The following is a 23,227-nucleotide window of genomic DNA, read 5'->3' as shown; positions in this document are numbered from 1 at the left end:
GGCTCTTCCCAGGGAAGGGATTTGGCAGCCGGCCATCTTGACGTCCATTCTGGCCATGCTACAGCTTTTGCCGAGGGTTGCTTGGGGGGGGGGGGGGGGGAGGACACGGAGATGCTTGTGTAGCCCCAGCACACAGTAGGTGCTCTGTAAACGGCCACCATTATAAGAAGAAGACTATCCCACAGCCCCGTGGTCCTATCCAGGCGGCCTCTAGCTGGGGAGGAGGTTGATCGACCTGATTTTGGACAAAGTCTCTGGAGACCTGCTCCAAACTAGACAGAGCCCAGGAGTAGTACCAGCTACATTTCTGGCCAATAGATGCCCATGGCTTCTGAGTCACGGCATCGTTCCCAAGTTGGTGACTTGATGCATTTCCCTTCCAAGTACAAACTGGGCCCAGCTTTGGGAATCCCCAGGGAAGGCAGATGCTCTGTCCAAGCCAAATCCTAGGCTGGAAGGTCTCATGAGGGCAGGGGCGGGGTGGGGGCGGGGTGGGGGGCGGGGCCCACCCTCCACCCTCTTCCATATCCACCTGTAGCCCCCTTCCTCTTCCAGTAGTCTCTTAACTGATTCTGGAGGCTCAGAAATCCTCTGAGGCCGAGGGGGCAGAGGTGAGCACAGGCACCACTCACTGCCTGCCCCTTTCTCCCCCCACTCCCACACCGGCAACCCTCAGTCCTTGGTTGCCAAGGCTCTTTGTGGAAGGCAAGAGGGAGCAGGGTGGGGCAGAGATGGGCCCTTCAGCAAGGGTGGGTGGGAGGTGAGAGACAGGTATATAATCTGCTGCCCTTACCTCCTCCTGTCCTACACAGGCCTTCCTGTCAACGCTTCCCTTAATTCTCACCTGACCCACCCCCTGAGGTGAGCTAAGCGGGTATCACACTCCCTGGGGCAGGTGAGGAGGCAAAGGACCAGAGAGAGGCAGTGATCTCTCCCAAGGTCACACAGCCAGGAAAGGGCAGCGGCTGGCCTTGCATCCAGGACCACCTGACTCCAACCTCCAGCTCTGCCCCATCTGTCATTAGGAGCAAGCATGAGGGGGAGGGGATGGGAGCACAAGACAAAACCTATATGCTGCCCCTCCCTCCGCCCAGGGCAGGTGCAGGCGGGCTTGGCACTCACCTGAGCAGAAGGGGTTGGTGGGGTTGAAGTTGATGGCAAACTCATGGGAGACCTGAAATGTAGAGAAAATGCTGGGCCGGCAGCCTTCTGGGCCCAGGCCCTACCCACTGCCTGGCCAAAGCTCCCTCTGGGGCACCTGGCTTTTCATGCCCCATCCCCACCCCCAGGTCAAGGCTATTGATCCCCCTCCCCATCTGCTTTCACCTCCACTGCTAGGACTGAGCCACACAGAGAGGTCTGACTACTCTCACTTCATAATGGGTGCACATCACCCTAATCTCTTCTGGGGGGTCAGCGCTTCCTGTGCCTCCTCAACCCCCTAAGAGAGTCCCGGAGTGGGACAGAGGGGCCTCTGGGGGCATCCAGGTGGGTTCCAGGAGCACCTGGACTGCTCCTTTGTCACATACTCTCACTGAGGTTCCACTTCTTTGGGCCCCAAGGGCTTTCCCCAACTTCACGGTCGGCACGACTGCTAGCAAAGGAGCCCACGGTACGCCAGCGAGCCAAACCGGGGATCAGCGGACAGCCTGCTCAGCTGGCCTGGGGATCAGGAAGCATCATGGGGCCAGAGGGGGCTGCTTCCAGCCCCAGCCCTGTGGATCATCCTGCGCACTCCCAGATTGGGGAACACAGAGGAACACTAACTAGACACCGTTCGGGGCTGCAGTAGGACTGCGGTGGCTACAGAACCCAGGGCCTCGGGGGGCTGGAGCTCAGATGGGGGCCTCCCCACTCTCCCTCCTGCTGCGGTCTCACAGCCAAAATCCCCACTCAGCCCCCCTCCCTACTGCACGCCAAACCCCATGTTCAGAGCTTTGCAGGCATCCCCTCGCTCCCGGCCATGACTCAGTGGGGAAAGGCCTCTTACTACCCCATTTCCAGATGAGACGGAGACACAGAATGATCTAGAATGTTCCCAGGGTCTCACATTTACTGAAGGACAACGTTGGGACCAGAACCGAGGTCAGGCTGCCTCCTGAGCCCATGTTCCCCGAACCCACTAACCTCAGAAGGTGTTCCTCTCCGTAGGAGGGCTGACGCCATCTTGTTTGTGTCTGCACAATGACCTCCCTCGGGGGCTATGTGTTCTAGGCCCCGGGGAGGTTAACTGTGCCCACGTGGAGGTTAATGTGTGCCCACGTGGGAATGCAGGTGGGCTTGTTCTGATCTTCTCTAAAGTGGCGCACACAAGGCCCTACTTGAGCTAACTAGCAGAGATGGTGCGCACTACCCCGTGGCCTCACCACCATGCCCCTTGCTCCCGCCTGGGTGGGGGAGGGCTGCATGCTGCCTGGAGGGCCGGCCCCCAGTAAGTTACCCTGAATTAAATTGTGTCAACGGAGAGGCTGGCTTCATTTTTTGGTCTGAAAGTGCCTTCTTAGTCTGGAGGATATTCACTGACCCTCCTCCATCTTCTCACACTCACCCATGGGTTTTAAATTAGGAAGATGAAGAGGTCTAGGGGAGTATCTGCCAGGTGAGAGCTTTATTCTGGGCGCAAACACTCCCAGACTCTTTAGCTCCCAGACATTACAACGTGTGTGCTGGAAGGCCCCACCAAGTCCAATGTGCCCATTTCACAAGTAAACTGAGGCCCAGAGAGGGAAAGCCAGGTGCCAAGGCCACACAGCAGAACAGGTCTAAGACCTGAGCCCCCCACGCCTTGAGAGGGTGTTGGGGTCCTGGCCTTGCTGAACCCTCCTGGGCCAAGAGAGGTGAACCCTCCAGCACAGGGAGTTCACCCCAGCAGGGCCCTAGGGGTGGGGGGGATGGCCTGAGGAGAAGACTCTTCCCTGTTGGGGGCGTAGGGAGGAAATAGCTTTTCTGTTCTTTGCTCCCTCAGCCCTAAGGGCTGGCATGGAGCTGGTCCCCTGATGTCCCTCTTGGGTGCTCTCCCTGCCCTGGGGCCCTCTTCATCCGTCCCTAGTCTGGGCTCCAGCTGTGGGGGCTGGAGGTCCTCATTGCCATGGCAACTTGATGAGCCTCTATAGAGACTAAGAGGGGGGCTTGTACGGAGGGGTTGAGAGAGGAAAATGGTTGCCAAGGAAACCGGCCTCCCTGGGCCAATGACTTCCCGCAAAATCAGATTTTCGGAGATTTTAGAGACCAAGGGGGAAAGCCCCCTCCTGGTAAGGATGGAGCAATATTCTGCTTTCTGGGCCACCCAACCTCTTCATTCCTCACTCCTCCCCCCGCCCCTTTCTTTGCGGGAAGGCCTGATGGTCCAAGCGGATGGGGCTGTGAAGGTCAGGAATCCAGCCCGGAGGCCCCTCGGGGCACCTGCTCCAGCAGCTCCACTTCACAGGTGGAAAGACTGAGGCTCAGAAGGGGTCAGGGAATGCCCAGGTGACACAGTGAGCCACAGCAGAGCCAGGCCCAGATCTGGGAGACATAGGCGTGCGGCTTACAGCAGCCCAGCCGCTCCCACACCCGCTGCCCTGGTTTGCCTGAGAAATGCCAGTAAACAGGACAAGTTTCCTGGAGGCCATAAGCCAGATTAGGGGCCCCTGGGGACCTGCTGGCCACAGGTCTTTGTCCTGGGACTCCCTGCTGCCTTCTGACAGTCAGTGCTTCTGGTCACCTAGCCTGGCCCCTGGCCTCTGGGTTACTTAAGACGCTGCTCCCTGTGGCCCTGGTGGGGGAGGGCACAAGAGAGGGAGCTGAAGGGACCCCAGAGGGACTGTCCTCTCCGAGTCTCAGTTACCCCAGCCTTACAGTGGGGAGAGTCACAGCCTGTGCTGTGGGCCCAGACCTTTCCTCCCGCCTGACCCCTCTTTTCATCGGACCAACTCTGGCTCATTCTGAACATCCAAGGCTTCATGCCATCTCCTCAAGGAACTGCTTTCTGAGTCCCTCAGCCACTGACCAGAGCAGGGGTCCTTTTTGGGTGCACCTGGCCCAGCCCCAGGGAGGAACAACGGTCCCAAGGGCAAGCAGCTGAGTCGCATGTTCCTTCCAGCTTCCCACCCTCAGAGAACCAACACCTGTCTCCTCAGGCTGCTAGGCCCCAAATTCACTCTGTCAACAAACAAGTAGACACCCAGTGTGTGCCAGGAGCCAGGACACAGACAGGAGGAAACCAGGGGCCCTCCCGGACTGCTGAGCTCTGGAGGGAGGCGACAAATGAGCAAACCCACACATACAGAGGTGACCATAAAGTTCTGTGAGGACAGAGCCCGGGACGGGAGGAGGGGCCCCCCATGAGCTCCCTCAGGGAAGGCCTCCCACAGGGAATGCCCTTGTGGCCTCTAGAGTGGGGGGAAAAAAGTGAAAAGGAGTAACAGGCCAGGGGAAGGCCACGTGCAAAGGCCCTGAGGCGGGAATGAATGAGAGAAGGTTCAAGTGGCAGGAGCCAGGCAAGTCAGAAGGGGAGGGAGGTAAGGGGCCGCGAGAGGCCGGGCCTGGCAGGGGAGGTGGGACGCACCATCCACCCTCGCCCGGCCTGGCTCTGGCAGCCCTCCTGGCACTACCGGGCACTCCAGCCTGGCCAAGCCCTGTGTTGCCCTGTGACATTTCCAAGGAGGCTTTTGAGCGAGAAAACATCTCATTCAGCCAGAGTTCTTTCAAAGCTGGTGGTGTCCTAGCAACGGGCTCCTGCCAGGCCTGGCCACACCAGCCTGCCCCGCCCCCAGTGGCATCGCTGTCTGCCCAGAGGCCCAGCTTTGGTCCTGCAGGATCCTACCCCGCCCCGGGCCCACCATCCGATAGCCAGCAGGCCACAGAGCCACTCCCTGAAACTCGAGGTGAAGATCGTCCCTCCCCAGCTCACTCTGGAAAACAGCATGGGGCACAGCAGGGCAGACGAGAGGGGGCACGAGCTGAGACGCGCATGCAGGCTTAGGAGCCCTCTGTGCCCATCCCCAGGCTTCTCACTGGAGGGGGAGCAGGTTCTGAGAATAAACTTAAGGGTCCGCTTGCCCAGCTGGAATTAAACATGGCCTTGGGCAAGTCCTCTGAGCCTCTGTTTTTCCGCCTGTAGAATGGACATCACTCCTTCTCTTCATCTCTCCGTCCTGCCCATCCTCACCCCAGCCAGTCCCCCACTCAGCAGTCAGAGTGGGCCTTCAAAATGGCAGCTGGCTGAGAACACCCCACACGGACCCCGCAGTGGCCGCCCTTTGCTGTTTAACATGCATTTGAGGCCCTGCATGGCTGGCCTCCCAGCCCACTAGCCGTGGCTCTCTCCATCTTCCCTAGAGACGCCAGCACGCCCACTCTCAGTTCCTCCACCTGGCCCTGGCCCTCTTCCTCGCAGGCTTTGCCAGGGTTCTCTCTGCTTTGAACACCCTCCCTGCCCCATCACCACCTCCAGTCACTCTGTAAACTCCTCCTTTCCCTTCCCTTCTTGACTTAGACCTTGCCTCCTCCAGGAAGCCTTCTCTGCTACCCCCAGGCCGGGTTGGGGCCCTCCTCTGGGCTCCTCCCAGGCCCACGCTGCCCCATCTCTGCACTGATGACCCTGCCCGTCTTTGGGGTTGCCGGACAGAATATAGGATGCCCCGTTCCATGTGAATTCCAGATAAACAATGGGTAACTTTTTAATGTAAGTATATCCCAGGCAGTATTTAGGACATACTTATACTTAAGAAATTTGTTTATCTGAAATTCAAACTTCACTGGGTGTCCTGGACTTTTGTTGGCCAGATCTGGCACCCTACTTGTCTTCCCCACCTGACTTGAATACCAGGGGACCGAGCCATAACTGTCCCGCTCGTTCTTATAGCCCCAGGGCCGGCGTGAGGTTCAGGCTGAGCCATGAGTGTGGGTTTGGGGTAAATGCAGAGAAGGCAGGGAGGCTGGGCCCCCAGCCTCTTCCAAAGCAGAATCAAGAGAGGCCATATACACAAATCCCATCTCAACCAAAAGGAAAGAGCCCAGCTCCACTCACCTTCCAGTCTGGGGGTAACTGGGCCCCAAAGCCCAGAGCCGGAAACATCTTATCACTAATACAGAGAGAGGAGAAGAAACCCACTATGAGACAGCAGGACAGAGGCCTCACCCGCCCACACTCACCCCTCCCAGCCCCCAACCAGGGCTGGGCCCACTCGGCCTCGCACACCTCCAAGGACAGAAGGAAAAAGCCCACCACCTCTAGAAAGAGCTCTCTTTGAATGATCTACTGAGCTCACACCCACCTCTGAGTACCTGGTGAATGTGAGGCTTGAGCCCATCTACACCTGTGGCAGACATGGCTAATCAATCACAGCACTTCTAACCAGTGGGCCTGGGTGCAGCAGCATCTAGGTCCTTCTCACGCTGGGACCTCGGGCATCCACTAAACCACAGTCGTTATGGAAATGTACTGCCTGTCTCTCAACCTCCCTTTTGTGGCTGGGAAAAGTTCTGAGAACCCCGGCTTAGCTTCAAGACGCTTCATCATCCAGCCCTAGAGCCTACTCTCGTCTGCTTCCACCTGCCCTCCCTCACACCCCACCGCCCCAGCCCTGGCCACAGACCACTAGCTGTGGCCCAAACACACAGGGCACCCTCACGCTCCAATTTCAATCATGTTGTGCCCTCTCTTAAACTACTCCTTGTAAGTCTGAATGCCCGTGAGAAGGCTCAGTGAAGGGACCGAGTGGGCAGCTGGATACAAGGGACTCCTGAGCGGCCACAGGAGGCTCCTCCACCCAACCATGCAGATGGGGACTTTCACCTCCCTTCCCCTGTGTGCTATACCTCTCTTAATGTGGCCAGGGATCCCAGCCACACCCGTTAGGCCCTGGGAGTCAGACCCTGCTCCTCAGGCTGCCTCTCTTAAGGAGGCCAAGTGCACACAGGATTCCTGAGCCTGCTGTTGCTCCTGCCAAATCTCTGGCACCTGTACCTTCCTCCCCGGTCTCCTGATCCTTCCACCCTCTGGCCTGGGAGTCCCAATAAGCACCACCTGCGGCAATGATCCCATAACCTTCAAGTGACTTTTGATCCTCCAAGGCCACACCCCCTACACAGCTTTCCTTCACTGACTTTCCGCTGCCCCCCTACCCCCAACCAAAGATCTCCAGGAAGCAGGGTCATGGGAAGCAGGCCCACACCTTCTGGCTGCTCCTTCCAAGTTCCCAGCGGGAGTGAGAATATTAGGACACTGGGTGTCGGGCCCAGGAATCAGAATGCCTGCGGACTAGTCCCCCTGATCTGTTTGACTTTGGATCAATTCTCTACCTGCATCCCAGGCCTACACTTCCCCAGCTCTAAAAGAGAAAGGTGCAATGATAGCAAACAAGTTTCATATTCCCTCTTGATTCGTTTTCTTACTGGCTACTTGCTGTATCATGTGGAGGAGGATTCCAATGTGGATCCGGCTCGGTAGGGAAGAGGTCAGCAATCGACTAGCAATGTCTGCCACAGGTGTAGGAATGGGCAATAAGGCACATATACCATGTGTTGGCCATTCCCAGGTTTGAGGATCTTTGGGTCCCTTCCAGCTCTGACAAGCTGAGCTTCCGGGTTGGATGGAGCCAGAGCTGATTCCAGAGTCCCTCCTCAAGCTTACCTGTCATAGTCCTGAATGATCTGCCCAACAGCCCAGATGGCCGACAGATACTCGTTGGTGCCCATGGGGTTGATATAGTGCAAAGAGGAAGGGTCAAGGGGATTCCCGTTGGAGGCTGTGAAGTCTATCCCAACCTGTAGAGTGGGGAGAAAAAGGCCACCCAGGGTGGCCAGAGAGACTCCAGCTCCCTAGCTCATCCCAGGGAACAAAGAGGCTAATAGGACATGGGAAGTCACTCATCTCCCAGTGCCAACCCACCCTTCCATAAGATGGTCTGAAACCTAGAAACGGACCGAGTCACTCCTTTGGCTCTAATGCCATCAGTGGGTCCCTACTGCCCAAGCATAAAGTCTACTGGCCAGATGTGACACAAAGTCAACTCACACTCCCAAATTCCTTTGTCCCCCTCACTGTCATGACCCACACACTCCTCTGTTTCCATTTCCAGGCCTTTATTCATGAGGTTCCCTCTACCTCAAGAGCCAGGCCATCTCTTCTCCCTCTCTCATTCTCCTCTATCATTCAGGCCCAATTCAGATGTCCCTGCCCCACTGAAGCCTTCCCAGACACCTTATCCTCACCCCAAGCCACCTCCACATTGTCCCTCAGGCCCCCAGGGGGCTCTGGGACCTGGGGCTGCCTGGTAGGCCAGTGCCCATCTGCCCAGAGTGGGTGCTCACTGTAGGCAAGACACACGCCCCCAGGGCCAGGTCCAGGGCGAGGCAGAGAGCACCAGAGAAGGTGCTCCACAGGGGCTGAAGCTAAGATCTGCTCTCTCAGACCCCAGGGAACTCCAGCTCAGGCCCTGGAGGGGTAGCACAGATGGGTAGGGGGGCGAGCCTGCCCAGCAGGGGAGGGTTAGGAGAGGGATCTAGGGAGACAGATGGCCACCTTGGAACCTGGTCATGTGGGGTGGGTCTGGCACAGAGGAGGTGCTCGGTATCCATTTGTTAAATGAACACACACACACATGCAGAAGGAACAGGAGAGCCCAGCCTCTCGGAGTGAGGGGGGAGTGGTGACCAGTGGGGTTAGAGGTCAACAAGGCCAATCCCCTGACTCCACAGAGTCGTGCAGGTGACCTCCAGTCCCGTGGGATCTAGAAGTGGTGGCAAGGCGGGGAGGTGGGCAGAGCACGGGACCCAGCACCTCCTCCCCCTGGGCCAGAGGTCCCCTTCAAGTGAGGAGCGTAAGACCAGATGAGCGGGACGAGTCTGGGGGGCATACACCCCAGGCCACGGACAGAGGGACAACTCGTTTACCCAACATTTACTATGTGCCAGGCACTGAGTGGCTTGCTGAGGTTGGCACACAAACAAAACAAAGTCCCCACACTTGGGGCACTCACAGTCTTCGGGGTGGGACAAACAGGGACAAGAGAAAGATACTTAAATAACTTCAGAGTGGCTAAGTGTTCTGAAGATCACAAAATAGGGGAAGTGACAAGGAGCGACAGGAGGGCGTCAGGGGAGGTCTCCCTGAGGAGGTGACCTCTATGCCATGGCCCGAAGGGACGTCAGGGCAGCAGCCGTGAGAAGGTTCCGGAAGGAGCATTCCAGATAAAGGAAACAGCAGATGCAAAGCGCTCGGACAGAAAGGCGCTTGGCATCTTGGGGGAACAGTGAGGACCCGTGGGGATGGAACTGAGTGAGCAAACAGGAGGCGTAGCAGAGCACACAGGAAGGCCTTCTGACGGGCAGGGAGGAATTCAGCTTCTTTTCCCTCTGCAGGGGTGTAGCCAGCAACACTCTGAGGGCTGGGCAGCCAGGCCCTGACCTACAGCTAAGCCCGGACTCAGGCTCAGCCACCTATGCCCTCTCCTCTGGGCCAGACGCTCCCCTTGCCCTGGGGAAGTCCTTCCTGAAGTTTATCCCCAGTCTGTCCTGCTTTTTTGTTTTTTTTTGTTTTTTTTTTTTAAGATTTTTTTTATTTATTTGCGAGAGAGAGAATGAGAGACAGAGCATGAGAGGGAGGAGGGTCAGAGGGAGAAGCAGACTCCCCGCTGAGCAGGGAGCCCGATGTGGGACTCGATCCCGGGACTCCAGGATCATGACCTGAGCCGAAGGCAGTCGCTTAACCAACTGAGCCACCCAGGCGCCCCTGCCAGTCTGTCCTGCTGCAGTAGGTCACCCAAGCCCTCAGGGAGGGTCCTCACTGGGGTCGGGAGGGGGGGGGTTGCGGGGGGGGAGCCTTACAGTGAACATGAGCTGGCAGCCTCCCAGGATGTAGTCCAGGAAGGAGTAGTCCCGGTTTATCTGGAAGGAATCAGGGGAGTCAGTGGGTCCCTGGCCTGCACCTGACGGCCGGCCCTCCACCTGGCCATAGTTCCCAGGGGGAGCTGGGGGGCTGACTGCTCTGTGCCCCGAAGCCTGAGTAGAGTCAAGGAGGCCAAGGGAAGACCCGGGCTGATTACAACGAAACCCAGATCTCTCTATAACAAAGCTCTCAGAGCAACAGTTCCAGTGGGTCACACACACACACGCGCGCGTCCAGGCAGGGTCCCTGGGCCTACTGTCAGTTGTACCTACCAATTACACAGCAGAGAAAGTCTCTGTTGCTGTCCGGTCCTTAAGCCCTCTTTAGTCCTGACAGACCTCCACCCTGAGCAGAGAACGACCAGGCCTCCAGCCCAAGGCCTTCTGCTATAATCAAGCTGCTAACACCCTGTGTTTGTTTTGATGGCCTTTTGCTCCTTTGGCGAAGGTAGATACTGGCCTTCCTATTTGGGTGGAGTTATAAGGGGGTTCCTTTCAAAATAAATGTATTGAAGAAAAAAAAAAAGAAAAAAACCAAGAATGGTGGGGGGAAAGGGCTGATTACAAAAAGTAGTAAGTAAGGCAGGTGGCAAAAATCACAAAGGGGAGTACGAGTGACAGAAGTTTCAGGAACAAGGACCCTATGCCACCAGCTGCCAGCTTAGCTTTCCCAGGGCACTTTGGCATCGTGACCTCATGGAGCGAGCAGTCGTGGAAGCCCCCGCCAGACCGCGCGGTCTCCAGACCAGGCCGCAGAGGCTCGGGGGCCGGGGGCCGCCAGGCCGCACAGGGAGGATGCCGCTTCAGGCCAGGTGTCCAGGGCGTTCGCTGCCCGGGCCTAGGCTGCCTTCCTGAGCACCCTGCCCGATTCCAGCAGATGCCGGCTCCTGGGCATCCAGGGGCGGCCCTCACCACCGCTGCTGTGAACTTCATTCCCTTTCCGAGCCTCAGAGGCCCCAGCGGCCCCAGCTGCACCACGGGAGTCACAGTGACCTGAGCCCTCGATGATGCTGCTGGGCCCCCGCCGGATGTCCCTCTGCCCCTGGGGTGCCAGACATGCAACGGGCAAGCCGCCAGCACGGGAAGCAGTTACCTTCTAACCAGGAGAGGCCCTGGAAGGTCATCTCATGCCCTCCTGGACCTCCTTATATCCCAGGAATGTGATATGAGACTAACCCTTCACCTTTGTTTTTTACCTTGTTAACATCCCCATTCTACAGATGAGGAGACTGAGGCCCAGAGAGGTTAAGCTCAGCAGATCCCAGAGTCAGGACGTGGCAGAACCAGGATTTGAATTCAGGCCTTGCTAGCTCCATACTCAGGGCTCTGTCTATCCCTTCTGCAGTGATGGGATATGATCCCCCCAACTGGGCCCCTGCTCTGGGCCCACCCCCGCTGGCTCACCTTGCAGGAACGCAGGATAATGATGCCCGAGTTTTTATAGTTCTTCTTCTTCCTTTGCTTCTTGGGGTTGATGCACTCAAACTCCACCTGGACAACGTAAGGGAAAGAGCAGCTCAGCCTGGGGCTTCCCTGGGGGACTGACCCTCTCCTGAGCCCCAGGATCCCCTCCACAGTCCTGATCAGGGGGTAGCATGCCTCCTCCAGGAAGCCTTCCCGGATGTCCACACCCAGACTGTTTCTGGCTACCTAAGGCTCACACCAAGCGGTGCTTGCCCAAGGCAGGAGGACCTGCATCTGTTTCCCACCCCAGATGCTAACTCATCTACATCATGTCCACTCATATACCCAGAACCATCACCCAGGCCCAGCCTCTTGCAGTGAGTTCATTTAACAGCTCTTGAGTGCTCACCACATGCTAGGCACTTTACCAGGATCATCTCATTTATTTCCCAGTCTCCCCCTCTGCCCCATTTGACAGATGGGGAAGCTGAGGCTCAGAGAAACTGGATGTCTTACTTAAGGTCATACAGCCAGAGAGGTGGGATCTGAGCCCCAGTCTGCCCAGTTCTAAGCCTGTGTCCCTCACCCGTCCCCTGCTGAGGTTTCAGGGTCACACACACAGGCCCATCTCACCGGGACGCCATCACGAGCCTCACACATCCGCGACACCGAAGTCTGGAACTCGCCGATGAAGTCATGGCCCCCGTCGTTGTCATAGTCGTAGCACATGACCTGGGGTGGGTCCACGGAGGTCACCCCAGAGCAGCCCCCAGGGAGGTGCTCTCTGGCCCCTCTCAGCCACCTGAGCAAACCCCATGTCTTCCTTTTGCTGGTGCCTCCCCTGTTCTCTAGCATCTGCCTTGCTGGCCTGGGATGGTGCCGTGAGCTCCTGAACTGCCTCCCGCAGGAAGCCTTCCATGATTACTGGGAAAAGGAGCACCCCAGCAATGGAGGCTGTACACTCTGGAGCAGGAAGCTCGACTCCCCACATACCCGTCACTCAGCTCCTCATCTGTCTGGGGCTGTGGCCCACCTGCCTTGGCGGGCCATGGCCTGGGACCCTCCCTAGGGCGACACTGGACATGCCTCTTGTCTCCCTAGACTATTCCTTTCCTTGAGATAGGCACAAAAAATCCCAGCTTTCCATGCTCGCTAATCTAGCTGCCAGTCCTAGGAAGAAGGCAGGAATTATCATACCCATTCCACTGATGGATAAACTGAGGCTTCGAGAGGGAAGCACTTGTCCAAAGTCTCACAGCCACAGCAGCAGACCCAGAACTAGAATCAGGTTTCCTAGTACCCTGTTCAGGGATCCCTGCCCCGGCCTCGCTGATTCCGTCTCCCCCATCTGCTCTCAGTCACCGCGCATGGGGACTGAGGTTCTGTAGCGACCAGTAACCACTGTCCTCATCACAGTGACAACCCTTGGTCGCTTGCACACCCGCTGTCCCAGGTGGCAGCGCCGCAGGCCTCTGGCAAGAACCGGGCAGTCGTTCTGTTCCTGTTTCAGGAAGGGCTCACGGAGACGGGGGCCTTGCCCAGATGGCTCAGAGGGTCAGACAGATGTGAGACCAGAGCCCAGGTCCCCTGCCTCTCCCCCTACCTAGGTTTGCTTTTCCATCTTAGTAAGAAAGAGCTTGGCCAGGGCATCCCCAGCAAGCCTGGGAGAGCTTGGGAGGCTGGATCTGGCAGGGTGGGGCGCAGGGCTCCCCAAGCCCCCTCACCTGGATGGGCTTCTCCATGTCCCCATCACACAGGGATACCAACGGCACAGTGAATGGTTTCCACACAGGGTCCAGCGTGTACTTGATCACCTGCAGCACAGGGAGGGCCGAGGCTGAGTGCAGGCCCAGGGCAGCAGTGCTCTGGGCTTGGGCCAGTCCGATGGGGGTGGCAAGGCAGAGAGGCCCACAGCCACGCTCCTGGGGGTGGCATGAGCATCCCTGTGGCAGGAAGGGAGCAAGTCCTTGAGGCGCCACCGTGGCTTTTCCCGTTCCCTGCACAGCAGTGATCTCACAGCCCTGTCCTGAGACACTGGGGGGGGGGGGCGGAGGGAGACGGGTGGCCGGACTACAGACCCACTGGCTTAGAGACCCCAGAGCCCCGTGCACCCACCTCAGTCCTGTGAACCAGCATCCACTTGCCATCATCTCCTGGTTTATAAAACTCAAGAAATGGGTCTGACTTTCCGAAGAGGTCCTGGAGGAAGCAGGAGGATGCAGGTGAGGGAGGCATGGCTTTACCAGATTCAGATGAGGCGGTGGTTGGGGGGGGAGCTGCCTTCCCCAACCCCGCGTCAGGGGTGGGAGCTGTGGGTCCCCTGGGGCCAACCAGCTCCCGCAGGAGAAACCGCCCCATCCCGGGGTTACCAAAGCCTGTGCTCAGAGACCCTGAGACCTGGAGCCTGCAGGCGCTCCAACTTAGATGGGGCAGGGCTTCAAAAGGGTGATCGATGCCTGCAGCAGGATATGATTTTATTTTAGTGGGGATTTGAAAAACTGAAACGATCCCAGCACGTCACAGAAGGGATAGGATGTCCTTTCTTTATTATTATTTTTAAAGATTTTATTTATTCCTCTGACAGAGAGCATGCACAAGCAGGGGGAGCGGCAGGCAGAGGGAGAGGGAGAAGCAGGCTCCCTGCTGAGCAGGGAGCCCGATACGGGGCTCGATCCCAGGACCCTGGGATCATGACCTGAGCTGAAGTCAGACGCTTAACAACTGAGCCACCCAGGCGCCCCGCATGTCCTTTAAAAATCCATTTATTTAAGTTAAAAAAAAAAGTGTCAGGAGGGGCTCCCGGGTGGCTCAGTCATTTAGGCATCTGCCTTCAGCTCAGGTCATGATCCCAGGGTCCTGGGATCGAGTCCTGCAACAAGCTCCTTGCTCAGTGGGGAGCCTGCTTCTCCTTCTCCCTGTGCCCCTCCCCCTGCTTGTGCTCGTTCTCAAATAAATAAAAATAAAATCTTAAAAACAAAATAGTGTCAGGGAATATTCAGGGAAAAGAACATCCCAGGCAGAGGGAATAGCAAGTGCAAAGGTCCTGAGGCAGGAGGGTGCCTGGTGCAATCCTGAGACAATGAGGAGGCTAATTTGGCTGAGGCAGAATGAAGGTGGGAAAAACAGAGGGGGTGAGGTCAGGGGGTGCCGTGGACACATCCAGTGGGGCCCTGTAGGTTACTGTAATGATCCCAGCATTTACACTAAGTGACACAGGGAATCCCCAGGAGTGGGTTTCCAGTTATGTCTTGAACACCTCTAAATAATGGCAAACTCATTACCTCAGTGGTAAAGAGGTCCAAATTTGGGGTGGCCTGAGCTATGGGCTTGTTCCTGGGTGAGGGGCAATGAAGGTGATGGCCAGAAGCACCAGGACTAGGCCCCACAACCCTGGGCTGGGGGAGGGATGCCGCTCCCTGATGGAGAACCCCCCTTCTCTCCTGCCTCACCTTCTTGTCCAGCTTCCTGCCCGCCAGACTCAGTGTGATGACCTGGTTGTCCGACAGCTCCTGGGCGGCAATCTGTGAGGTTGGGGGGAATGTGAGGGTTGGGACCTGCCCCTGTGACTCCCCCTGGCGTCCTGCCAGGCAGTGAGCACAGGTACCCAGGGGTCAGCTCTCCAGGCTGGGAGGGGGAAAGGAGAGGAGGGACAGTACCGGGCGACCCTGGACGTGCCTCTCGTCTTCTCAAAACCTCCATGTCTAGCTTCTGGAAAATGGGGTAACCCATGTGAATCTGAGGGATCAGAAGTGACCCCATGTGGCTCAAGAGGGGAGGCCCTGTGAAGCAGTTACCAGATATGAGGGGTGGTCTCGAGCCCTGGGGAGAGCTTCTGGCCAGGGAGCAGCTTGATAGGCCCCCTCGGGCCCCCACTGCAGACCCTGGGAGCATAGCCACCTCAAAACGCCAAGGCATGGGGTATTCCAGGAACCTCACCGTGCAGCTAGGGAAACTGAGGCCCAGGGCAGGGACAGGAGTCACCTGAGCTCCCTCTGCTGTTGTCAGCTCATACTGTCATCTGTCTGCCATGCTTTCGCCCTCAGCCATGGCCCTCTGGCTCCAACCCAGCCGGCAATGGACCAGCTGAGTGACCTTGGGGCCACCTTTGCCCTCTCTGGGCCTCTGTCTCCCCCTCCCCACAGAGTGGCAGGGAAAGCCCTCGGGCCAACAGCGACACAAGTGGGCCGGGGCCTCTCTCTGCTAGGGCTACCTCTTCCCTCCCACCCGTAGGACAGCCTCACCTACAAGCTACTGGGCCCTCCAGAACCCCACACAGAGCTAGACGGGACGCTAGGCTTCCTTGCCTTTCCTTTCCTCCAGCAGACACTTGCTCAACAACCTTGCGAGGTAGATCCTATTACTGCCCCCATTCCACAGAGGAAGGACCTGAGGTCTGGAGTGGCACCGTGGCAATGCTGGGGGGGGCGGTCTCCCAGTTCGGGGGGAAGCGGGAGCCACTGGGTTGGCTTCCAGGTGGAGGGGAGCTGGCTGGTGAAGTTATATAGATGGTACATAAATGGGGAGGTTCTGAACCCCAAGAGGTGGGAGGGGAGGTGGGGAGGGAACATTCCAGGTGGCAGGAACAGTAGATGCAGATCTGGGATATGTGTGGTATGCTAAGAATTCAGTTTGCCTGGAACCCAGAGTATGTACACAAAGGAAAGCGAGGTGGGGTTCGTCACAGCCTTGAAAGCAAAGCTCCAGGGGCAGTGGGGAGCCGGGGAGGCTCCAGAGCAGGGGGGTGACTACATATGAGCACATACAGCTTCGGCCTCCTCCGTCCAGCCGGCCAGTTCCTCCGGCAGCGCACGGGCTCTGAAGGGGGACAATCCGAGAGGGAGCCTCACTAGCCTGTGACTGCCCCAGGGCATTGCCTCTCTGGGCTCCAGGTCCCTCGTCTGTAAAACGGGTTTCCCTGCCTTGGAGGGGTCTGCGAGGACCCAGGACTGGTCCGCACAAAGGGCCTGCGGCAGGCCCGGATCACTGCGCACTGTAACCCTGTAACCGTAAACAGAGCTCTGCGGGCAAGGCGCTTCTCAAAGACCCCCTAGCGAGGGCAGGCAGGGGCCAGGCGGGAGGGCATGCTGGAAGGGCTACGGTGACCTTCAGGGACCAAGAGTAGGAGCGCCCCAGCCCTGGGAGGAGGAGGCCACCGGGGCCTCTGGCAAGCCCCCTACTCCCAGCTTGGCGGCCCCCAACGCATCATATGTGGTGCCAGGAGCCCGTTGCTAAGAGACCTGTTGCTAAGTTGTAAGTTGGGCCTTTTTACTCCAAACAAAGCTGGTGATTATCTGCCAGGGAAGCAGCCCATTGATGGGGGAGGGCCTCGGGCAGAGGCGGAGGGGTGCGGAGAGCAGGAAGGGGGCTGGTACCGTAATCAAGCCCTTCCCTGCAGGCTTGTCATTCATCAGCAGCAGAGGCCGAGTGATCTTCTTGCTGGAGACGATCTGGGGGGGGCGGGAGAGAGGAGAGTGGCGCTCCTGAGGGTTGGTGGGGAGGAAAAGCGCTGCTACACCCCACCCCTGCGGGACTGTCCTCCCAGGAGGCAGCCAGCACCCGTCGCTAACTCCACTGGGCAGCGAAGGAGACGGAGGCCCAGAGGTGTTGACGCTTGCCCGAGCGCCCACAGCTGGTGTGGAACCCCCCGGTCCCACCCCCACTGAGCTGGCTGCCTCGGGTCACCTTCCGAGGCACCTGCAGGGAGTCGAGCCCCCGCACGGCCTCCCCTAAAGCCGTCTACAGATGCCGCCCCCCCCCCCCGCCCACGGTGTGATCCCTGAGGGAGAAGATCAAATCCTGACTCCTATTTCATGCTCCGAATAGGGAAGACGTTCACACAGCGCTCAGCCGTCAAGACCATATAGACAGGGAAAGCAGAACACACTGGAAAGCTGCCCTCCACCATCTCTGTACACCCCATTCCCACGCTCTTCGGGGGCCACCTTGGTTCTCAGCTTCTGGGGGGAAACGCCAGTCTTTGGGCTCATCTGTGCACGTTCCTATGCCCCCGTGCTGGTTTTCCTCCCCAGCCCACTTTCGCCCTTCACCACCTGCTCTGTGCCCCGGTGGCCTTCACCGCCGGCACCCCTGTCCTGCGGGTGCAGCCGCTGGGGGCGTCCAAGGGCGCGGGAAGACCGGGAGCGGGGAAAGGCTGTTTGGCACACGTGACGCTCCTCGGGGGCCTTCGCTCGGGTCCAGAGGCCTCCCCACCCCGCAGCCCCACCCCCACCCCGGGGCCGCAGCTCTCCCCAGGCCCTGGCCACCGGCTGCCAGCCCTGCCCCTCTCTCCGGGCCAGGGGCGGCCGCTCACCCTGCAGCTCCCTCCCGTTACCCCTGGGGGGCGTGGACCCCAGGCCGGAATCCCAGGACACGGCCTACTGCTCTCACAGCGGCGGCCCAGGCTTGGTCCATCCCTTCTCCTGGAAGGTCCAGGCCATTTCAGCGGGCGCACTTCCTCCACCATCACTGTGGCCGGGCGGTCATCGTTAGCCCCGAGTGAAATGGGGGGAGGGGAGGCGGAGGCCCGGGAGGGGGCGGGGCTCGCCCGAGGGCACACAGCCATAAGGATGGTTGGAACTGGTGCGAGGGGCTCCCAGCCCTCCATACGCTCACCCAGGACGGAGCTGGATGGGGGGAGTGTGGCCCGCGGAGGGAAAGGAAGTTGCCCAAGTTTACACAGTAAGCCAGCTGGTCAGATGCTCCTGCACCAGAAGTCAAGACCACATCTGATTTACTTCTAACAGTCAGAAGTTCTGGCCACGCAGGGTCCCCATTCCTGTGTGGCAACAGCTTGCTGACACTGTGCTGTGGGAACTCTTCAGCCGGGCCCCAAACCACCAGGCTACTCACCCCCTTTTGTACCTGCTGGCCCCCAAGGCTATCTGCATTTTCAGTGCTACCTTGGAAGCCAGCCAGGAAGACAGGACTAGGGAAAGCAAGTGGCGGAAGAGACTTGGTCCAAGGCACTGCCCCGTCCTTGGGAGCAGCGTGATGGCGGGCGTGGGGACCGCCTTGCCCTTGGCCCCCTGGAGGGGCCCAGCTCACCGTGCCCAGGCTGCAGGAGAACTGGCCCAGGAAATCATGCTCTTCCAGCTGTGTGCTGGACTTGTCCTGGTCAAACAGGGCGAACTTGAGCTTCTGCACTTCCTCGAAGTGGTAGTCAAGGACGAACTTCTTGGAGAACGCGGGGTTGAGGTTGTTGACCGCGGTTTCCGTCCTGTCATACTAGCAGAGGGTCAGGGAGACAGGACCCGGGGTCAGGCAGCTGGCTCACGCCTTCTCGGGCTGCCTGGAATCATTCTGCGAACTGGCTGAACACCTACTCGTGGCCAGTTACCACTCCCAGCTCACAGATGAGGACGCTGATGCACAGAGAGGTTAAGGGACTTACCCAAGGTCGAACAGCTAGAGGGGCAGTGTTAAGACCTGAACCTAGGTCTGACTCTAGCACTGACACTGAACTCTTTGGCCCCGGCGCCATACTAGGAGCCAGGGCAAGAGCTCGAGGTGTGTCCCTGCCTAGGTAAGTGACAGACAGCAAGTCCCTTTTCCCCTCAGGGCCTCAGTTTCCAGTTCTGTAAAACGACGGGATTTGACTATCAGTGGTTTCCATCCTTTTTCCCTTGGAAGAACCCTTTTTCCAAACCACATTTCACATGGAAGCTGAGAGACAGAACAGAAAAAAGGAGGGGTCCGTAGGGGCAGGTGGGGGCAGATGTTTGTACCTGGGCCTTGTGCAGCCCAACCCCCCCCACCTACTATGGAAACCAAGGCCGGGGTAAAGGCTGGGCCTTGTATTGTGGGTCAGGGCTGGGGCGGGGACAGGAACCCCGCCTCCTGGCCTCTCTGCATGGAGGCTCCAAACCGCAGAGTCCGGGTGATGGTCTATTTTGGGGCCCAGGCTATGTTGATTTTTCCTCCCACCCAGTCCCTTTCCAAGGGCTGGAGGAGCAGGGATGGAAGAGGTCTTGGCCCTGGGCTATTTTTAGCAAGGGTGGCCAGCCTGGGTGAGAGAGAGATTGTCCGGGGGGTGGGGGTGTGTGTGCCGTGAGTGGGGGTGGGGTGTAGCGGGGAGGACACCGTTCCCTGAGTGGTAGGTGGGGGCTCCAGAGACCTGGCAGAGGGGACCAGGATGCTCCAGGCACACTGGCTTCAGTCCTCGGCTGACCCCACGTCCCACCTCCCACTTCTGGCTGCGCTCCATCGCACCGAGTGACACAGAGGAGTCTCTACCCATTCCGGGCCCTAGCTTTCCCTCCGTAAAATGGGTCAACAACCTCAGCACCATTTCCTTGGCATCGTAAGAAGGAGCCAACAGCTGTGGAAACTCTTTGTAAACCACAGTATGTTCAGTGGGCTGTCCACTGTGGCTCAGTTGAAGAACTATTAAAAACAGATACATATTTTGGAAATTTTACTTGCATATAAAACCACCAACCGTTAACAGTGGTTCTCCCTGACACGCAGGTTTCCCACCGTACTGTCTTCTTTAGGTTTGTCTTTTCTAAATCTACAATAAACATAGACCCCTTTTAAAGTAAAAACAAAGCAACTCTTAGAACTTGAAAGTGTTAATGGTTTGGATTTCTCAAAATCCTTCCTCAAGCTGCATCTCTCCCTAGCCCTCAAGCTCAGAAGTCCTTGACACCATCCACATCCCTAGTTCTGGGACTCTGCAAGGGAGACAGGGGGAAAAAAATCCTCATTTCACAGATAAGGAGACAGGTTCAGAAAAGGACAGCCACTTGCCCAAGGCCACACAGCAGGGAGTGACAGACCTGGGTCTCGCTCCAGCTCTGGGATCAAAGCCTGAGTTCCCCATTTCTCTGTCTGCTCCTCACTGACTGTGCGTTCATTTAGGAATAAATGTGGAAAGTTATTTTAAAAATGGAAGCAGGCATTTTGTAAAACTCTAAGGTTTTAACTATATATTATAGTAATTAAAAATATTGCAATATATGGGGCCTGGGTGGCTCAGTGGTTAAGCGTCTGCCTTCGGCTCAGGTCATGGTCCCAGGGTCCTGGGATCGAGCCCCGCATTGGGCTCCCTGCTCAGCAGGAAGCCTGCTTCTCCCTCTCCCACTCCCCCTGCTTGTGTTCCTTCTCTCACTGTGTCTCTCCCTGTCAAATAAATAAAAATAAAAGAAAATATATTGCAACATAAAACAATATAATTATAAATATAAATCTCTGAATTATAATAGCTTAAACACAAATATTATTTTAAGTAGTAATATACATACATTTTATTTATTTTTTAAAATTTTACTTATTGGGGCACCTGGGTGGCTCAGATGGTTGGGCGTCTGCCTTCGGCTCGGGTCATGATCCCAGGGTACTGGGATTGAGCCCCGCGTCGGGCTCCCTGCTCTGCGGGGAGTCTGCTTCTCCCCCTCCCTCTGCTTCTCCCCCTGCTCATGCTCTCTCTCTCTCTCTCTGTATCTGTGTCTCAAATGAATAAATAAATAAAAATCTTAAAAAAAAAAAAAAATTTATTTATTTAGGGACGCCTGGGTGGCTCAGTGGGTTGGGTATCTGCCTTTGGCTCAGGTCATGATCCCGGGGTCCTGGGATCGAGCCCCGCATTGGGCTCCCTGCTTGGTGGGGAGCCTGCTTCTCCCTCTGCCTGCCGCTCCCCCCGCTTGTGGTCGCTCTCTCTCTCTCTGACAAATAAATAAGTAAAATCTTTAAAAAATAATAATAAGGGCGCCTGGGTGGCTCAGTCGTTAAGCGTCTGCCTTCGGCTCAGGTCATGATCCCAGGGTCCTGGGATCGAGCCCCATATCGGGCTCCCTGCTCCGCGGGAAGCCTGCTTCTCCCTCTCCCACTCCCCCTGCTTGTGTTCCTGCTCTCGCTATCTCTCTCTCTGTCAAATAAATAAATAAAATCTTTAAAAAAAAAAAAATAATAATAATAATAATAAAATAAAATTTTATTTATTTAAATAATTTCTACACCCCATGGGAGGCTCGAACTCATGACCTTTCCAAGATCAAGAGCCACATGCTCCTCTGACTGAGCCAGCCAGGTGCCCCTAAATACATTTAAATAAAATTTAATTTTCTTGGGCGCCTGGGTGGCTCAGTTGGTTAAGCGACTGCCTTCGGCTCAGGTCATGATCCTGGAGTCCCTGGATCGAGTCCCGCATCGGGCTCCCTGCTCGGCAGGGAGTCTGCTTCTCCCTCTGACCCTCCCCCCTCTCATGTACTCGCTCTCTCTCATTCTCTCTCTCTCAAATAAATAAATAAAATCTTTAAAAAAAATAAATAAATAAAATAAAATTTAATTTTCTTTTTTAAGCAGGTTCCATGTCCCATGTGGTGCTTGAACTCGCGACCCTGAGATCAAGAGTCACGTGCTCCACCGACTGAGCCAGCCAGATGCCCTCTAAAATTTAATTTTAAAAGCAACAATCTTCTAAGTAATCCCTGTCCCACCCTCCAACTCCCTCCAAGGGCATAACCTAGAGGTCCCAGGATCCAGTGGGAGTCCCTCCCCAGCAACCCAGCCACCCCCCGCCTACCCCAGACGCACAAGGAGGGGTCTCACCTCAATCCACCTGCCGTCGCTCTCTGTAAAGAGGACACAGAAGGGGTCAGACTTGGAGGTCACATCCCGGTCCAGCAGGTTCTGGCCACTCACTGACAGCTCCACCTTGCACACGCAATACTGGGAGCCCATGGGCGCCGCCCCCGCGGCCGGGGCGCCCCCACTAGGGATGTAGGCCATGGGGGTTGGCGGTGGTGGCAGCAGTTCCTGGCAGTCTAGGGGGATAGAAGTGGGGGTCAGAGAGGGTACAGACATGGGCTGTACCACCCCACCCTGAGGAGGTGTCACCCCGTGACCATTGAGATGGGGGTAGAGAGATGGAAGGACAGGTGTGTTGATGGCGGGACGACAAAGGCACAAGCTTGACAAAAGGAGAATGAAGAAAAATGAGTCTCTGGTGGGCGTATTTAGTTCAAAGTTATTATCTATGTCGGTCAATCTTTACCTATGAGACACGCACAAGGCCAAGTCGCCCCTGTCAGATTAGTGACAGATCACAGTGGACATGCGCATCTAAGACATTCATTTTGCCAGGAAAACCTGGGCTTCTCCTGGGCGATTAATATTTTGGCATCTTGTGGCTAGAGTGGAGCTTATGATAGCGCAGGTTTCCCTCTTTGCTTTGGCCACTAGGAAGCTCACTCTTGATAACTTATCTGAAATTTGACTTTGTTCATTGCAATCTCATTCATCTTGTGTATCCTGGGCCTAAGCACAGTGACTGATGCACAAGGTGTATGCTTGCTGAATCAAAAAGATGAGCGTAGAAATCAGTGAATGGACAGACCCTCCACATTGCTCAGATTCTGCCTGAGTTGGTCCTTATCCTCAACATAGAATTTACTCTTTCGTTCGCATATGACTTCCCCCAAATTCTATGTACAGGGCCTTCCCCTTCCACTGTCATGGCTAATTACTGGCATTTGCTTCCTCTAAGGCAGTTCTGTTTTCCTCCAAGTTCATCTGGAGCAAGTGTGGAGAGACCCATCTTAGGGCATGGAGGGGAGCTGTGGGCTCCACCCATAACAAGGCCCCATGGACAAGCCCTCTGGCTCTCTGTGCCTCAGTTTCCTCATCTGCCCACGAGACTTCATGACACAGCCCTCCCAGACTCCGGTGGTCGGGTCTTATTTCCAGCAGCTCGTGTGTAGTTCACATAGGCCCCGTCACCGTGTACATGAGTCCAGCTCCCACTTACCCACATAGGCCTTGACTAATATGTCACCCCCTCACTGCTGAGTGCGTGACCGGCCCTGCACTGCCCCAGAAGGGGGATGCGAATCCAACTTACTGTGCTTCTGAGCACTGACTATGAGCTGAGCACGTGATCTGCTAATCCTCATTCATTCACTCTAGAGTGTTTACTGAGCATCTACTAGGTCCCAGGCCCCGGGCTGGGATTGGG

The 23,227-nt window shown here is 56.9% G+C and overlaps 1 protein-coding gene across 1 annotated transcript in view; it reads right to left on the bottom strand.

Moving 5' to 3' along the window:
• The window catches only part of CPNE2 (copine 2), a 31,789-nt gene extending 9,787 nt beyond the window's left edge, over nucleotides 1-22,002 (bottom strand). The window contains exons 1-12 of the mRNA XM_032424494.1: nucleotides 21,823-22,002; nucleotides 18,319-18,498; nucleotides 16,647-16,721; nucleotides 14,724-14,795; nucleotides 13,390-13,473; nucleotides 12,999-13,088; nucleotides 11,908-12,006; nucleotides 11,275-11,361; nucleotides 9,811-9,870; nucleotides 7,616-7,749; nucleotides 6,011-6,065; nucleotides 1,123-1,174 (exon numbers count right to left, since the gene is read on the bottom strand). Coding sequence (XP_032280385.1) covers nucleotides 1,123-1,174; nucleotides 6,011-6,065; nucleotides 7,616-7,749; nucleotides 9,811-9,870; nucleotides 11,275-11,361; nucleotides 11,908-12,006; nucleotides 12,999-13,088; nucleotides 13,390-13,473; nucleotides 14,724-14,795; nucleotides 16,647-16,721; nucleotides 18,319-18,498; nucleotides 21,823-22,002 — 1,168 coding nt within the window. The remainder of the gene's footprint in view (nucleotides 1-1,122; nucleotides 1,175-6,010; nucleotides 6,066-7,615; nucleotides 7,750-9,810; nucleotides 9,871-11,274; nucleotides 11,362-11,907; nucleotides 12,007-12,998; nucleotides 13,089-13,389; nucleotides 13,474-14,723; nucleotides 14,796-16,646; nucleotides 16,722-18,318; nucleotides 18,499-21,822) is intronic.
• Between the last annotated feature and the right edge of the window lie 1,225 nt (nucleotides 22,003-23,227).

Source organism: Phoca vitulina, unplaced genomic scaffold (assembly GCF_004348235.1).
Source record: "Phoca vitulina isolate PV1807 unplaced genomic scaffold, GSC_HSeal_1.0 scaffold30, whole genome shotgun sequence".
Lineage (NCBI taxonomy): Eukaryota > Metazoa > Chordata > Mammalia > Carnivora > Phocidae > Phoca > Phoca vitulina.
Note: the sequence above shows the minus strand (reverse complement) of the source record. Positions and strands in the feature narration are given on the sequence as shown.